Source organism: Rhineura floridana, chromosome 15 (genome assembly GCF_030035675.1).
Source record: "Rhineura floridana isolate rRhiFlo1 chromosome 15, rRhiFlo1.hap2, whole genome shotgun sequence".
Classification (NCBI taxonomy): domain Eukaryota; kingdom Metazoa; phylum Chordata; class Lepidosauria; order Squamata; family Rhineuridae; genus Rhineura; species Rhineura floridana.
In genome coordinates, this window is record NC_084494.1 from 23,523,921 (window position 1) to 23,542,052 (window position 18,132).

At 42.9% G+C, this 18,132-nt stretch overlaps 1 protein-coding gene across 11 annotated transcripts in view; it reads left to right on the forward strand.

The window, feature by feature from the left end:
- The window catches only part of SCMH1 (Scm polycomb group protein homolog 1), a 65,164-nt gene that overhangs the window by 25,310 nt on the left and 21,722 nt on the right, over positions 1-18,132 (forward strand). For 10 of the 11 annotated variants that reach the window (XM_061597947.1, XM_061597943.1, XM_061597942.1 and 7 more), the window contains 5 exons: positions 772-842; positions 2,403-2,637; positions 5,126-5,214; positions 7,441-7,684; positions 17,107-17,339. In XM_061597947.1, the coding sequence (XP_061453931.1) occupies positions 772-842; positions 2,403-2,637; positions 5,126-5,214; positions 7,441-7,684; positions 17,107-17,339 (872 nt within the window). The remainder of the gene's footprint in view (positions 1-771; positions 843-2,402; positions 2,638-5,125; positions 5,215-7,440; positions 7,685-17,106; positions 17,340-18,132) is intronic. The other variant, XM_061597950.1, reaches the window with a different exon arrangement.

Genomic DNA, 18,132 nt, shown 5'->3' on the forward strand with positions numbered 1-18,132 from the left:
ATGTGTGGTGAATGGGATGAGGAAATGCATGTCATAATGATGTCAGGACACTGAGTAAGTTGTGAGCAATCTGAACTTGACATTGAAGAGAAGAAAGGAAGGGAATTCAACTCAAGGCTGCCATTTTGGATTGTAGCTTCCTGTCCCTTGTAACGTGTAGCTCTGTCCTGTCCAGCTTGACTGACTTTGTTAATAAGGTCAGTTACAAACTGTGTGAGTCATATTAAAGTCTACTTGGCTTTTGAAGGCATGGAGAAAGCCTTAAAAAGAATGTCAAGAGAGCTATGTAAAAAAAGAAAAGTGCTCCATGCAGTTCTACAGCTGAAGCAAACAAAGCAAGACTGACCCTTTAAACCACTTCAGTGGGAGACCATATAGGAACCATATGTAACCTGCTGTGTGCGCTCATGGGGAACGGAGCAAGATATAAGTGCAATGCATGAATAAAAACCTAGATTAGACTTGAGGTATAAAGCTTTTGTGGTTGACTTTAGACTTAATTTAAATTTATCCACCTCTGATTGTCATTTTATATTCTGGGCCAAAGTAATTTGTTGCTTTCAAGGGCTCATATCGACTCCTTTGGCAGTTTGCTCTATCCACTGGGTCTTGATGGTGACGCTTTCAGTATCCTGGGCAAGAAGGAGAACAGCCCAATAGTAGCTAGTACAATTAATAGGTATTTCATTAAGGTTCTAATGAAGACTGACCATTTCCTAGAATTGTTCTCAAAAGTTCCATTGCAGTCATTTTTTTCCCTCCTTCACACAGGTCACTTTGCCTGGGATAGATACTTGAAAGAGACATGTTCCATCCCTGCTCCTGCCCATTGCTTCAAGCAGGTAATGGGACATTCCACATTGTAAAAGAGTTGGGATGAAGGGCTCAGCTTCTAGTCAGCTCATGGACAAGTGTGGAATAAGCTCCTGTACCTTCTCTTTGTGGGGGAAGAGCAATCATCGCAGGTACCCGGTTGTAAATTATATGACAGAACAGAGCTAAAAAACATAGAAGCAGTCACATGACCTCTAAGCTTGATGAAATAGCTCAGGAACTGGGTTTGAACAGAATCTTCAGGTTTCTCTCCATTAGGGCCACATATCGTTGCATGTGCTGACAGTTTTCTTTAAGTCTAAAGTAAAAATAAACAGAACTTCTCCTCTAACGTTTGTTGTATCTCTGGGTTATGAGGTGATCGCCTGAGTATTATCTTTGGCTAGAATTTTAAGACTCTTTCTAGTGAGAACGTCATGTAGATGAAGCCTAGACAAGATATGTGAATGTGTGACAATAACATAACTCCTGTATTTGATTTATTATTGCTGGCAAGATTTGAGTGGTACTTTTGAATGCAAATTGTCCCAGAGTCAGTCCCTGGAATATCCAATTAAATCGGATTAAGTAGAAAATAATTTGTAAGACTTCTGAGAGCCTGAAGAGCTGCTAAAATAACAAAAAAGTCTTTAGGCACCTTAAAAACTAACAAACTTACAGAGCTTGGAAAAGTTACTTTTTTTATCTACAGCTCCCATCAGCCCAATCCAGTGGCCATGCCGGCTGAGGCTGATGGGAGATGTAGTTCAAAAAAGTAACTTTTCCAAGCTCTGCAAACTTATTATGGCATAAGATTTCGTGGACTGAAACCCACTTCATCAGGTCCAAGATGAAGAGCTGCTGCCAGTCAAAGTGGACAATAGTAGGCTAGATGGACTAAGTCATATAAGTCAACTTCCTCTGTCCTCAATAGTCGCTTATCAAGGAGATGGGCATCATGCTGATATGTTGTGTGAGCTGCAGCTCAGGATTAAGGATCAGTAGCAAAGCAGGCAGGTTAGCCTGAGCTTACATTATTCATTTATTTAGAATATATATATATAAGCTGCGTAATTAAAAAAACCTCTTAAGCAGTGCACATAAAACAATGTAAGATAATGATCCATTATACATGAATAAAATCGACCATTTAATAGCAAATACTATATTATACATCTGGATATGCTTTTTTTTTAAAAGCGGGGGTGTTAGCAGGCATCTAAAACAGTAAAACAAAGCTGCTTGCCTAATGTTAATTCCAAAGCTTAGATGCTGCCGCATTGAAAGCATTCTGTTTCTGATGAAAGGCATTCAGCTCTATTTTATTTCAAAAGCAAAAAGAATGAGAAAGGAAGAGAAGTTTAGGGTTTAGTGAGCATTTTGGAGGAGAGTAATTCCTATGGTGGTGACTGGATCTTTTTTTCACTTGTTCCTTAGCCTTGTTTTTCTTTCATTGCCTTCTGTGACATCCAGCTCTGAAGATGCTCTTGGTATTCAGATGCTGGGAACAATTCAGGGCATGAGAAGGAGATTTGGGAGGGGAGGAAAATGTATCACTCAAGTCTCACTGAAAGCCTTGTTCTCCTTAGTCATATACACCACCAACCAATGAATTTAAGATCAGCATGAAGCTAGAAGCCCAGGACCCCAGAAACACCACTTCCACTTGCATTGCTACTGTGGTGGGACTGACCGGTGCCCGTCTCCGATTACGCCTGGATGGCAGTGATAATAAGAATGACTTCTGGCGTCTGGTGGATTCTGCAGAAATCCAGCCCATCGGCAACTGTGAAAAGAATGGAGGGATGCTGCAGCCTCCTTTGGGTGAGTTGAAACCTTGTTTGCTCCAAGGACTACATTTATGCTGTAGTCATGTCTTCTAGATTCCAAGTGATCAAAAAAGCTTTGAAATGCAGGAAACACTTAACAATATGACATCTGAATATAAAGTGCTATGAAGAAGGGAGGTTTAGATTAGAGGTATCTCCTGTCGGTGCCACTTTTGTTTCTTTCCTGCCTGGTCACCTCTAAGCAGTTGTTACTCACCACAGGTTACCAGGCTAGTGACTTCCTGCACCTCTGAATTAAGAGCAGATTTAACTGTTCAGAAGTACCTACAATACTGTAAACCACCCAGACACCTTCGGCTATGGGGCGGTATATAAATGTAATAAATAAATAAATAAAATACAGCTCTCCGTACAAGTGTGCCTCAGGCTGTACATTTTATTATTTATTTATTTATAAATAGGGCACTCAGGGCGGCTTACAAAAATAAAATCAAACACGTACATAATAAAATTGTAAACAAAATTACAAAACATTAAAATACATAAAATTATATATACACACACACACACACATATACACATATATATAGGGAGTGGTACTAAAGGGGACTACAAGGGTAAAATTTAACATAGAAGGCATAAAATCAGTATCAGGCTCTACCTTCAGTCCCTCCCAAAGGCTCTCCGGAACAAGATCATTTTCAGAAGTCTCCGGAAAACCATCAGGCAGGGAGCAGAGCAGACTTCTTGGGGTAGGGTGTTCCAAAGCTTGGGGGCCACTGCTGAAAAAGCTCTCTTCCGCGTGCTTGTCAGTCTAACGTCTTTCCCTCCAGGCACGCAGAGGAGACCAGAGGCAGATGATCTTAAATCCTGGGCAAGTACATATGGGCGTAAGCGGTACCTCAGGTACATTGATCCAAGGCTGTTTAGGGCTTTAAAGGTCAGAACCAGCACTTTGAATTGGGCCCAGAAGCAAATTGGGAGCCACTGGAGTCGATAAAGCACAGGAGTGATATGCTCCCTCCGCCGTGCTCCAGTTAACATTCTGGCTACTGCATTTTGAACCAACTGTAATTTCCAAACTGTTTTCAAAGGCAGCCCCACATAGTGTGTCTAACAGTAATCAAGCCTCGATGTCACCAATGCATGTGTCACTGTGGCCAAGTCAACTGCCTCCAAGAACGGATGCAGCTGGTAGACCAGTCTGAGTTGGCCAAAAGCACTCCTGGCTACTGCAGTCACCTGATACTCAAGCAGCAGGGCAGGATCCTGGAGGACTCCTATACTGTGGAGCTGCTCCTTCAAGGTTAGTGCAACCCCATCCAGAACAGGTTGCAACCCTGTCCCTGGTGCAGTTTGTCCCTTGACCAGCAGTATTTCCGTTTTGTCTGGATTAACTTTCAGTTTGTTAGCCCACATCCAGTCCTTCACAGTCTCCAGGCACTGGTTTAGGATGAGCACTCCCTCCCTGCAATCAGGTGGTAGGGAGAGAGAGAGCTGAGTTTCATCAGCATATTGATGACATTGTACTCCAAATTTCCTGATGACCTCTCCCAGCGGTTTCATATAAATGTTAAAGAGCATGGGAGACAAAATGGAACCTTGCGGTACCCCACAGGCCAACGGCCAGGGGGTCGAGCAGTAGTCTCCCAGCACCACTTTCTGGGTCCTGTCCATCAGGTAGGACCGAAGCCACCATAAAACAGTGCCTCCCAATCCCATCCCAGCTAGACGGCCCAGAAGGATACCATGGTTGATCGTATCGAAGGCTGCTGAGAGGTCCAGCAGCACCAACAGAGATGCACGCCCCCTGTCTGATGCACAGTGTAGGACATCAAGCAGGGCAACCAAGGCAGTCTCTGTCCCATGACCAGGCCTGAAGCCTGATTGAAAAGGGTCTAGATAATCCGGTTTATCCAGGAAAACTTGGAGCTGAGCAGCCACTACCCTTTCAATCACCTTGCCCAGAAAGGGGAGATTAGAGACTGGGCGGAAGTTGTTAAGATCCGCAGGGTCTAATGAAGGCTTTTTTTAACATGGTGTATCTTTTGTTTTAACGTAGTCCAACATAAAAACTGACACAGCTGGAGTTTTTTAGTAGAATTCTTCTTTTAATTATCTCCACAGAGTGGTACCACTGGAGTCAGTAAACTGAATTATGAAGGGGTAGTCATGTAACCCTTGATGCCATTATTAAGCCCACTATAAAATACCTGATCAGATTTGCAAAAGTATTATTGCAATCTGTTTCCAAGTTCTGTTTATGTTATCTGTTAAAAAAAAACATGATATACTCAAGCAGTAGCATCACCAAAGAGTCCGGCAAATAGCATGAGATAAACGAAGCTTCCTTAGAATCTCTCAAGAGCAGACTTCCTTAATTTTTACTACATGTGTGAGAATTTTTGCTAAATGCTGTGGTGGGGACATCAAGGTACCTTCATGATGGAAGAATAGCTGGTACTGAGATGTCTTTAGCTGCTACCACACTTTTTATAGCCCTCAACTCTGTTTGTTTTCAGGCTTTCGGCTGAATGCTTCCTCTTGGCCCATGTTTCTCCTGAAGACTCTGAATGGAGCAGAAATGGCCCCTGTTAGGATTTTCCATAAGGTACTATAACTTGTTTCCTATTCTGAAGACCATGTAGCAGAATTTGATGTGCTGTTGAATTTGGCTACCTCTGGGCTTGGTGCTCCATTAATCTGGAAGGAGCTGGGACTGAGGCTTTGTTCCACTGAGGAGGCATACCTCCTAATTAACAGCACCCCTATCCAGAGAGAGGTGAAAATGGATTGTAAGGGTCAGAAAAAATAGAGTGAATGTTTGGATGAAGTCCATAATACTGATGTGGAAGTGTCTTGAATGGTACACTTAATAACTTCACAAGGGTGTATGGGTATGAGCAGCATATGTTGGCCAAAGAGGTAAATCATGGGAATATTGGGTCTAGTCAGAAAGTAAAGTGGGATTCAGGGCAGAAGCAAGGTGGGAGATTGGGAATATTTTCGGTGGGGAAAAGGAAGAAAATGACTCAGGAAAAAGTTGACAGCATAGTATTATTATTATTATTATTATTACTCTTTATTTTTACCCCGCCCTTTTTCCAAAACTGGAACTCAGGGCGGCTTACAAATAAAAACTACACATAGATAAAAAACATACAAAAATATACAATTAAAATAGAATTAAACTATTTGTGACATTAAAAGCATGAAACATACACTTAAAATACTAAGACAATTTAAAACATTAAGAATAGGACCATAGAACAATACAACAGATCTTATGAGGTCCTATCTTAAACATCTTCTAGTCCAAAAGCCTGTCGGAATAAAAAAGTTTTTGCCTGCCGATGGTAGGATAGCAAGGAAGGGGCCATTCGTGCTTCCCTAGGAAGAGAGTTCCAGAACCTGGGGGCAGCCACCGAGAAGGCCTTATCTCGCATCCCCACCATTCGTGCTTGAGAAGATGTTGGGACTGAGAGAAGGGCCTCTCCTGAGGATCTCAACGCCTGGGCAGGCTTATATGGGGAGATACGGTCTGACAAATAGCCCGGACCTAGGCCGTATAGAGCTTTATAGGTCAAAACCAGCACTTTGAATTGTGACCGGAAACAAACTGGCAGCCAGTGGAGCTGTCGCAACAAGGGGGTTGTATGGTCCCTGTAACCAGCTCCAGTTAGCATTCTGGCTGCAGCTCTTTGTACCAGTTTAAGTTTCCGAACAGTCTTCAAAGGCAGCCCCACGTAGAGCGCGTTACAGTAATCACAAGTATCACAAGAGAGGACCAAGAATTGACAGGATGGTGCAGGGAGCAAGAGCCCTCAGTGTCTCTATTTAGACGTAACACTGAACCTGAATTGTTTTAATCTGGGTATGTGTTTTTTTACCCTGCTTACTGTAATGCAGGGGTGGGGATTAAGATATTGGAGTCCAATCATCTTCTCCAACCAGCATGGCCAGTGGTCAGGGAAGATGTGAGTTGTAGTAGAGCAATATCTGGAGGGCCACAAGTTCCTTACTCCTGCGGTGACATTAATGTCCAGAAGAACCAGGTTAATGATTGATGAACAAAGTGCTACTCCTGCTATTCTGTTATTGTATGTGCTCCCCCATCCCTACTTTCTGAAAGCCCCCCCTCCACACGCAGTACTGTTCCTTACTGCCCTGCCTTGCCATTCTTAACCAGTTCAACCAACCCTTTATCAAGGTAATTTGGCTTGGATTTAGAAAAACCAGGTGAGTGAACTGGGTTTGGCAACTTACTGGATTAATCACCTGCTTTAAGGAATGTGGTTGACAGTGGAAAATAAACCAAGGTACTATCATTTGTATGTAGAATTTAACCTGGTTTAAGAAATTGACTGCCTGCACGTCGATCCTGACTTGTGGCGATGTGAATAGGGTTTTCACGGTAAGCAGTATTCAGAGGTGGGTTACCATTGCCTTCTTCTGAGGCTGAGAGGCAGTGACTGGCCCAAGGTCATCCAGCGAGCTTCATGGCTGTGTGGGGATTCGAACCCTGGTCTCCCAGGCCATAGTCCAGTACTCTAACCACTGGCTCTCTAAGTTTAAGAAAACTAAGCCAGAATTCAACTTGCAACTGAACTTGGCCTGTGGAGCAGTTGAGTTGTTCTGTAGCCCAACCCACCAATAGCTCTTATCTGATCTCTTATGCGGGGGTTGCCGGGAAACTAGGGCTAATGAGTCTTTAGCTGAGTCGTTCCCGGCTTTACTTCATTACATGTCAACTGGATAGGTCTGTGAAGTATGCACTCACACGTGTTATACTAATTGAGCTACAGCTGATCCTTTTTTTCTGGGTCCTTTCCCTTAGGAGCCACCCTCTCCATCCCAGAACTTCTTTAAGATGGGGATGAAACTGGAGGCCGTAGACAGGAAAAACCCACATTTCATCTGCCCTGCCACCATCGGTGAGGTTCGGGGTTCTGAGGTCCTCATCACTTTTGATGGCTGGAGGGGAGCCTTTGATTACTGGTGCCGTTACGATTCTCGTGACATCTTTCCTGTTGGATGGTGTTCGCTGACTGGCGACAACTTGCAGCCCCCTGGAACAAAAGGTACAAGTTCTGTTGTAGCCCTACTATGTTTCATCCTTGAAAAGGAAAATAGGTGGCTATGGAGTGGCAACATAACAGTGAGCATATCTCTTTGATGAGAGTTATGTATTGTGGTTGAACAGAGTTCTTAAAAAGTAAACTAACCTTGGGGGTGATGAACAAGAGCTAATTTGCTCGTCTATATCTTTTTCAAGCAGTTCTTATAATTGCATGGTTTCCTTGCCCCCTTCTGTTGCAAAAAAAAAGAAAAAGGGTAGCTGTCTTTCAGCTTCCCTGGGAATTACTCCAAGCCAGGAAGATGTCTTCTATAGACTTCTAGCCTATAGCGGCTTGCTTTGAACAGCAATTTGTTAGCGTGTGAAAGGCATATCTAAATACCTTTCCATCCTTTTTCTGCACTCTTCTATTTTTTGTGGTGTTGGGTTCTGTGAATACCTAACTGATGGGATGCTTTGAAATCTTTCCAGTGTAATCGAAGTTGCAATGGAAGCTCCTGCCAACACAAACGTATTTTGCCATGTCTCTGTGCTTTCTGTATTTCTCCTAAAGTGCATTGCAGCTTATGTTCTCCACAGACATTGCTGGTTAACGGTGGCTCCTCACAGTGGCTTCCCATAATGTTGACTGGGCATCGCTGTGCTGGCAGTGGGAGTTTACACATTTTGAGTTGGCTCAGTCAGCCATTGGTCATTGCTGTTGGCATCAACCCTTCTCTTCTTTGCATCCTCTTAATACATGCAGAGAACATGGGTAAGGTATATGGGTGGAGGCATCTTATATTGCACTGCACTTTGAAGCAGGCAGGAATATGGCAAATCTCTCCCATCCTCTTAAGTCCTCTGGTATGCATAGAGGACTTCATGGGAATGGGGGAATGTCAGGTCACACTGAAGCATGCTGAAGTTTCTCTTGGGTTTTCTGCATTTACTGGTGGGCCCCCATGGCTCAGATGCACAACTTGTAACTACTAGGAGCTATGCGTTCAGTGTTGTGGGCACAATCCTGTAAATGGGATTAGTCAGGCTTCCTCCTTGCTGAGCATCAAGCACCTGACTAAGACTTTCTTATTCCAGCAGGCATTTTAAGGTAGTGTTTGGGTTCAGTTTTATGTTGATTTTTTAATTTTATTTTCTGTATGGATTATTTTTATGTACGCTGCTTAGAAATACTAATTATTAAGTGTTATATTAAATGCCTTAAATAAAATAAATAAATAATACTGAGAACCTGGGGGAGAAGATCTGTGTGCTGTTGTCCTGACTAGGTCTGAAGCAGAGAGTCTGAAGCATTCTTACCTAGTGAGCCAGTGATTGGAATGGACAGGGCTGGAAGCATGCCCTAATTGCAGAGGACTATGTACAACCATCCCACCACCATTTCTTATTGTTCCATGCTATCTTTACTAAATTTGATTAGTTCATGTACTGTTTGGACTAGAGAGTGTCAACGTAGGGATTGGCGCAATCCTTTTGTGACTTGTTCTTGTCACTTTTACTGAACCAGAAGTTCAGGAGCTTCTCTTATATACCAAACTGGGCAGCAATTCAAAAAAAGTGTTCAGCTTCTTATGTCAGTGAGTCCTATTTTCATTGTAAAAACATGTCTGGTATAAATTGGAACATGTGCTCCATGTTGTGAATGGATAACAACAACAACATCACAAAATCAGAAGAGCAAAGATGCAGATTAAGCAATATTTCTGAATGTAGTAATATCTCTTAGACATTTAATGACTGATAAATGTTGTTGTTGTTGAATGGTTGCTTCTTTATTGTCTTTCTCCTCTCAATTTATGTTATGCACATGATCTTCTGCCAAGGAGACAGGGTTGCTGCTGGTGTAGTGTCCACTGGTGTGCCCAGCAGCTACTCTGACTAAGCTGGCAGAGGGCATGTCTTGGCTGTGGTATTGGAGGAGACCAGAACGGTCATCCTGGGTGATTTCAGTATTCATGCTGAGGATACCTCTGGTGTTCCAGCTCAGGACTTCATGGCCTCCATGATGACCATGGAGGAAGGAGCTGCCTGGAGATGGGGGGAATAGATGTCACCCCATTGCCAAGATCGGACCACTTCCTGGTGAAGTTTGAATTTACAGCTCTGATCTTCCTTGCAGGGGTGAAGGACAGATTAAAATGGTCCACCCCGGAGATTAATGGAATCCACTGGATTCCTGAATGCCATGGGAGAGTTTCCAGTAGATAGAGCAGGTGAACCTGTTGAAGCCCTTGTCATGCTGTGAAATGATGAGTTGTGTCAGGCTCTTGACACGGTTGCCCCGAGCACCCTCTCCAGCATAGTGGAGCCTGGATTGCACCTTGGCACACTAGTAAACGAAGGGCAATGAAGCAGGCCGGATGATGGCTAGAATGCAAGTGGCGAAAGACTTGCTGTGAGGCGGATCAGCCTTGAGTAAAACAACATAACTGTGCCTACTGTGTGACGGTGAGGGCAGCGAAGAAGGCCCACTTCTCTGCCGCCATCGCATCCTGAAGTAGTAGTCCAGTGGAGCTTTTTCATATTGTCAGAGGTCTGTTGACATCAACTCCAGGAAATGGAATTTTAGAGCCTTCAGAAGCCCACTGTGAATTGCTTGCAAGGCACTTTGAGGGTAAAGTTGCTTGCCTCCATAGCAATCTTGATGCCTCATCTACATATACTGTAGTTCCCAGTGAGGTGTCCAGTGCAATGTCTGCTGCAACTTCTTGGGATCAGCTTCAGTTGATGCAGCCTGATGAGGTGGACAAGGGGCTTGTGATGTTGTGGCCAGCAGCATGTCTTCTTGGCCCTTGCCCTTCTTGGCTTATTAAAGCTTGACAAGGAGGTATAACCGAGTGGATCCAGGGTGTGGTCAATGCATTGTTGTGGGAGGGAGTGGTCTCAGCCACCTTGCGAGAGACTGTGATTGATCACTCCTGAAAATCCCACCCTGGAACCATGGGTTTGTGACAACTACCATCCAGTTCCAAATACCCCTTTTTAGGGAAGGTGGTTGAGAGGCTTATGGCGCAGCAACTCTTGGATGAAACAGATTGTCCTGAACCATTCCAATCTGGGTTCAGGCCTGGTTATGGGACTGAATCAGCCTTGGTCACCCTGATCTTTATTGGGAGAAGGACAGGGGAAGTGCAACCCTGTTATCAGATTGTCAAATCTTGTGAAGCCCCTTGCTAAGCTATCTGCAAGACCCAACTTGCTGCTGATTATCAGGTCTCACAAAGCCCTTTGCACAAGGCTTTGCAGATAATTGCAAACCCCTTTCAGCTGAGCCAGGTATATACATGCCCATCATAAATATCATACATGATGTCCAGGATAGGGCAGGTGGGTGTGGCTTGGTCAAAATGGCCTCACAGACCAAATAGGGAGGTCTTTGGGGCCTAATTAGACCCACGAAGTTCCCCACTCCTGATCTGTTCCCTGACCATGTCAGTTTCTGTATCATGGAACCCTGCATGGTGGAGAACAGCAAATTTTCTATATGCTAGGGCTCCCCTGAATCTGAATATCATTCTTCTCGAAGCTTCAGCTATTTTTGAAAGAGCTGTTCAGTTAATATTCCAGTAGCCACAGCTTTAAAAATAGCTGGAAAGCAAGGTGTGTGCTTACATGTTCTGGAGGTATGTACTTATTTAACTGTTTGGGTTCTGAGCCCATCCCAGGAGTTTGGCTTGGTTGTCAGCAAAACTTTTGGAGTATTTTTGCTTTTTTAGCACTAGAGGGAGCAGAGTATCCACTTGTCCATCTTCAGCTCACAGGAGCCACCAACTTCAGACACGTAATGTTGACAAGTAGGTTATTTTTTATTTCAACTAGGAGAAAGTTCTGATATTGTGGTATGTATTAGGATCTCCATGAATCAACATTTAAAAAATGAAAAAGTCAGGAAAACGGCAGAAAATTCTGTTTGGTAAATCTGAAGAATGACCAAAGTACTTTAGTAAGTCTATATAGTTTCATCTTTGCTTTCGTCCTCTATGGTGTATGTCACCATTGGGTAAGTCACTTGTTAAATATCTAGAACAAGCCTGATGATAGTCTTTTCTGACATTTACAAGAATATCTCAAACCATGAGATCCCTTCAAAAAATGATCTTGCTTTATCCTGCACTAGTTTTGACGGATGTCCATCTTCAGAAAAAAGGGAGTCTGGGTAGACCACCACCTCAATTCCCATCTTTTGAAATAGCCTGTTGGCACGTCCTCTTATCACAGGTGCTGGCCCCCTCACATCCCTCCTCCACTTCTGGGGTGGTAACTTGGACCTCAGGAAGTTCCCATGATTTTTGGCCCATTGGCCAACAGTTGCCAACAATTTGCCCCCCCCACACACACACTTCCACACTTCACATGAATAATACTTAACACATGGTTTCTTTCAACGTCGATATCTTTTCTTTTATACATTGTGATTTCAGGTGATAGGCAGGCATCTTTTTTGTACATTTTTAATTGTGCATGTTGAAAGTTTTCCACCTCACAGTCGAGTTTAGATGGCATTGCACAGTAGTGATGAAACACAATGATCATCTGTGTAGCCTCTGTCTAGTCTTACCCAGAGGATGAAGGGGCAGGAAACAAGGATGAAATTACAATGGTAACTTAAAGCAAGTGATGGCTGTCAGGTTTTCTGACATTCTTCCCATTAGCCTCCTAAAGCATTAGAAACTCGTAAATAACATTATCTCTGACAATTTACCATATGCACCATTGGACCACATTCTCAAGCTTTATTTTGGGGGTTTAACATAACAATAACCCCTGCTTGAGCTGGTCAATACTAAGAAGATGGAGTTTCTTGCATGCAGCAGCTAGCTGGTAGGACTGCAAGTGTTAACAACTATCCTTGGACACACTGTGAGCCAGAGGCACTTTTCTGTTTTATCAAGAGATCTGGAATGTAGAGGAGTGGAGTTTCTGTCTTGGCACGATCCCAGCTGGCAGGAATGCACTGAGGTCCTGCCAAGCAGAGGAGACTTAAGAAAGGATGCACCCCCTTCATTGCTGTGCCAAGGGCAATGAACGTTACTGTGGGTACAGCAGAGATCATAACTGCAGACGCTTGCCCCAGTTTCCTTTGTTCCCGTTAATGCAGTCAGCCCATTCAACACAACTTTACTCTGCTCAGCAGGCAAGCAAAAGTTAATCGTTTTTAAGTTGCCATGGAGATGTGTTAAGTGGTGCCATACATTCTTCTTGTATTTGTCAGCCATTTTTCCAAACAATTGTGTACAGATTAAGGGCCCGGAAAGCTTTACTTCATTTGACTGGAAGGGAGAACAGCTTCAGGTAGAAATTCAGGCAAGTGGGATCTCTGTTAGAAGACCTGTAAGTGTCTACACCACCCCTTCCATTTAGGGTAGTCTGCTTTCAGTTGGACATCTAGGGGGTGAATGCCGATGTGACTCTATTGAATTGCCTCAGACGCAAAGGTAACAGATTTTGACATTTGTCTTTAGTTGTATTTCTAGTGTTCTTCGCTTTCTTCCTCGTTCAGGATGAAGCGGAATCTTGGGGGCTCGCTGTCTAATGTGAAAGCAAAAGAGTTAATGTTGTAAATAAAGTAGTTCTTTAGTATTTGTTATAAAGAGAATATCATTTTTAGCTGTTTGCTTGCAGTTGAATATGAATGGGAATTCTGTGAACAGGCAGCTCTCCAAACCTTGTGGCCAAGCTGTGTTGACAGGCTGTTTTGTTCTGTCTCCATTGACTATATCTAGGAGTTAAGTCCTTGGACGATCTTAGAATGACAAAGACATTGTCAGTGTATATGTGTGTGTCTATTTTAAAAAAGATTTGTATGTTGCCTTTCAGGAAAGCTTCCAGGGTAGAGAGTGTGTGTGTGTGTTTTAATTTACAGTATGTTTAAAATATTACTTTTTAAAGTCTGGGAGAATAGAAATGTCTTTAGCTGGTGCCAAAAGTATAACAGTGTTAGCACCAGGCAGGCCTCACTTGGGACAGAATTCCACAAACCAGGCTCCACTTCAGAGAAGGCACTTTTTGGTTGCCACCTGCCTTGCCTTCAATGGTGAAATCTCTAAAGGTGACCTTAAGGTTGGTATGCAAGCAGGTGTTCTTTTAGGTACCTGGGTCTTAAGCTGTACATTGATTTTTAGGCATGAGAATCAGCTCTTAGAATTGTGCTTGGAAATGGACCTGAAGCCAGTCTCATTACAGCTGGTCCCAGTCAACTTCCAAACATTTTTCAAAGCCGGCACTACATAAAGTGCATTATGGTAGACATTCGAAGATATTTATTAGAGCAATATACTATGGCCAGGCAGTCTCTGTCCAACAGAGGCCACAGCTCGCACACCAGCCTAAACTAATAAAAGATACTCTTTGCACAGAGGCTACCCAGGTCTTCAGTGAAAAAAGTTAGATCAAGGAGCTTGATCTAATATACAGATGTGATCTATCTCTCTGAACAGACAAGCCTCCTAACTGCAGAATCCCCGTCGTTTTGGGATTCAGTTGGTTTGTGTGGCGCCCATCCAGGTCTTTTTGATGAGAGATGAGAGAGAGAGAACTAGAAATAGATATCTTGGGGCTGAGCAGTAGTTCTTCAGCATTACCTTCTGGAGTAAGCATGCCATGATAGGAATAGAACACTGTTGTGGTATTGAACAACACTAGATTTCACGGGAAATTATCAAGGTCAGATCCCAATGTCCTTTTCCTAGCACAGGTCATCCATCAGGGTGACTAAAACATTCTGTACCAAAACCAGGCTTGCAGGTAATCTGTCTCATCCAAGAACACTTGCAGTTGTGCAGCCAACACCCATTTTAGTATCTTGCTTGAGATAATAGCAACTAGACAATTAATATTAAAATCCTTAGGGTACAATGATTACTTCTGGAGCAGATTCCTACGCACTGATGTTCTGCATTCTGGAATGGTCTGCAAAGGACTATTCCTCTCTGGACAGCATACATCTAGAAATGCCTTGTGGTTAAAGGCTATTGTTGACAATAAACCAGACTCTTGGATATTGCAAAGCATGGGATCATAACACTTGGCACCAATTACAACAATTCCCTTATACATTGAAGGGAGGAAAGGTTTTTCATAACTTGCCTCCTTTTGAGCAGTGGAAAGGTTAGGAGATGCAAGAATGCAAGATCTTGTAATAAGCAATGAAAAGAAAGCAACATTTAGAGCTGTAACTCTAAAGAAGCAGACAGCCAGAAACCAGGACTGGGATGTTGAAAGAGAAACCCCTTTACAATGAGAGAGCTTGAGGTAAGGTTGCTCAAAATGCAGTTAATGAATCAGGGTTACTTTAGGGATAAAATGCTCACAAATATCCCCCATGCCTCACACATGATCCAGGGGGGAATGCTAAGAACATAAGCAGAGCTCTGTTGAATCAGGCCAAAGGCCCATCTAGTCCTGTATTCTGTCCTCATAGCATCCAGTCAGATGCCTGTGGGAAATCTGCAAGCAGAACGAGAATGTATTCCTGCGACTTGTGATTCCCAGCAGCTGGTATTCAGAAGTAGAACGTAGTCATTATGGCTAGTAGCCACTGATAGCCTTATCCTCCTTGAATTTGTCTAATTTGTTTTAAAGCAATGCAAGTTGATGGCCACTGTTAACATTTGTTGGAACAAATTCCATAGTTTTAACTATGTGCGGTGTGAAGACATACGTTATTTTGTCTGTCCTAAATCTTCCAATGTTCAGCTTCGTTGGACGGCCCCAAGTTCTAGTATTATGGGGGGAGAGGGGAATTCTTCCTATCCACATTCTCAGTGCAGTGCACAATCTTATACACTTCTATAATGTCTCCCCTTACTTGCCTTTTTTTCCTAAAATAAAAAGGCCCAATTTTTTTATTTCTTTAAAGGGGAATTGCTTCAGCTCCATTATTTTGGTTGCCCTTTTCTGAACCTTTTCTTCCAATATCTACAAGGCTGTTTTTCCCCCCTTTTTGATGTTATGACTGCTCAGTAGGTAAACGTTCTTGAATTTAAATTTAAGAACAACTTTTAAAGTAGCAAAATGTTCCAAGCAATCCTCCTGGAAGTAAGTATTTAGGTATAATACTCTGGACCACTATCTTGTGAATGCAAAACATCATATTCTTGGATTAGTGGCAGATTAACCACTCTTGGAAAGGAAATGCTTTTTTTTTTTTTGGTATGATTTATGTTTAGTCTTGAATAAGAATAATCAGGGTCATAGTTTGCACTGGAGTTTCTCTGTGGACTGTATGAAACAGTATGAATATTTGAGATTCAGAAAACAAGTTTTAGAGGACTGCTAATAGGATTTGAATTTTCCCTCATCTTGGAGCAAATTTAGAGCATTGTCATCATCTTGGAAGTGACCTGTGATCATCTTCAGTCTTATCTAAATTGCAGTTCAGATTGTACAACACTGTACAATATTGGCTTGCACCACACCCATATATTTGTTTGAAGCAAGGTGTGTTTATATGGCATTGAGATATCCCATGCTAAAAGTCTAAATCACCCTCTTTGAACTCTCACAGAGAAGTGTAACATACACGGCAAAAACAGCAAACTCTGGTAGCCCCTTAAAAACTTAAAAATGTGTTCTGGCAGAAGCTGTCATGGGTCATATGCAACGAAGTGGGCTCTGGCTCATGAACACTTTTGCCACAATACATTTGTCTGCTGTTTTTTAAAGGTGCCACCAGACTTTGCATTTGCTGCAACAGATTAATACAGACTACAGATTGATACCCACTTACCTTGGAGTACACCTCACTGAACTCTCTTCACAGGGGGTCTTACTTTTGAGTAGGCAAATTCATAGGCCTTATACAAATCCAGACCATTGGTCCATCTATCTCAGTATTGTCTATACTGACTGGCAGGGACTCTACAGGGCTTCTGGCAGAAGTTTTTGCCCAGTCCTACATGGAGATGCCAGGGATTGAACCTGCAACTTTTTGCATGCCAAACATGTGTTTTACCACTGAGCCACAGCTCTTCTGACAGCTCTTCTTCTGGCATTTGGTAAACAATTCTGCACATTCCTTGTATCCTTAATTCCTTGTTCCTGAGATCCGACCAATTTCAAGCCTTCAAAAACTGATTTCATATCCTTCCACACAGTTTACTTAGTATCTGTTGTCTTCACAGTGAAGAGTGAGAACTTTGCTTGTGTTTCGAATTTGTCCATTGAAGCATTCTTAAAGTTCAGGAGTTGCTCACTAGGTTGGAAAGTCTATGGAATAATAAAATCTTATAGCTAAAGCTTGTCACTGAAAATAGGGGCTTTTGGTTTGCATTTGTGACAGTTGCATGATGAGTGTACAGTAAAAGTATGACGCTCCTTCAAGATACCCTGCTTGCAGTGGTTGAATACACAGATGTCCCAGAAAGTGTTTTTGTATGAGACTGTGTTGGTACCTGATTGACTTCTCTCCTTCTTCTTTTGTGGTAGTGGTGATTCCAAAGAGCCCATTCCCTGCCCCTGATGTGATCTCTGAAAAGATCAGCATGCACAGTGGTACAAAGACTATCCTGGAACATCAGCCTGGACAAAGGGGACGCAAACCTGGTCGTAAGCGAGGCCGAACACCCAAGGCTCTGACCAACCACCCCAACCCTGCCCCCTCTAAGGCAGTGGAGCCTTTGAAATTCCCCAAAAAGAGGGGGCCAAAGCCTGGCAGTAAGGTAGGTGGAGGGTATTCATGGCAGAACTGTGGAGTAGGTACCTCCTAAAGCAGGAGCAGTTCTGCTTAGCTTTAATTTTGGAAGTTACCTGTCCCAGTATAGAGCCAAAACTAGACTTGAAGGCACATAACAACAACAGAATTTAGGGCTGAGTACATTACAGAGGTGATACAATTATCTCCAGAAGGAATTGCCTAGATCTCTGTATGAGGTTATGATTGAAAACTATTCAAGCAAATAGATCTCTGGAAATAGGTGGGTAGGATCATAGTTCAGTGGTAGATCACATGCTTTCCTGAAGAATGTCCCATGTTCATTCTCTGGCATTTCCAGTTACAAGAATCAGGTAGCTGTTGGAAGTGGGGCAAGAGCAACTCCTGTTTGGGTTTTTTTGTTTGTATTCCAGAAGGAAGATAGAGTTAGGGTCCTCCAGCTGGCTAGGCTTCCCTACCTTTACCTGTACTCTTCTCTACCTAACCTCCTTCCGTTGTAAACTTATATGCTCAGGGAAGCTGACCTGCCCGTCCTTCCTTTGTCGTCTTCTTCAACTGTCCGAGGAGAGAGGAGACGTCTGTCTTTTGTTCTGTGTCCTGAGTCGTGAGGGCGATACCCAAGTCTGGGCATCGCGCCTCCAACTTAGCTAGTTAGCTAGAAAGTATGCCTTTCTTATCTATTATTTATTTCTATAAATAAAGTAGCTTTTTCTTATTTTATTAAGTATTAAGTGTCAGTGATTTAAATGCAGGGTAAAAGCCTGCTTCTTAGGTAAATACACACTGGCACACACACAGCT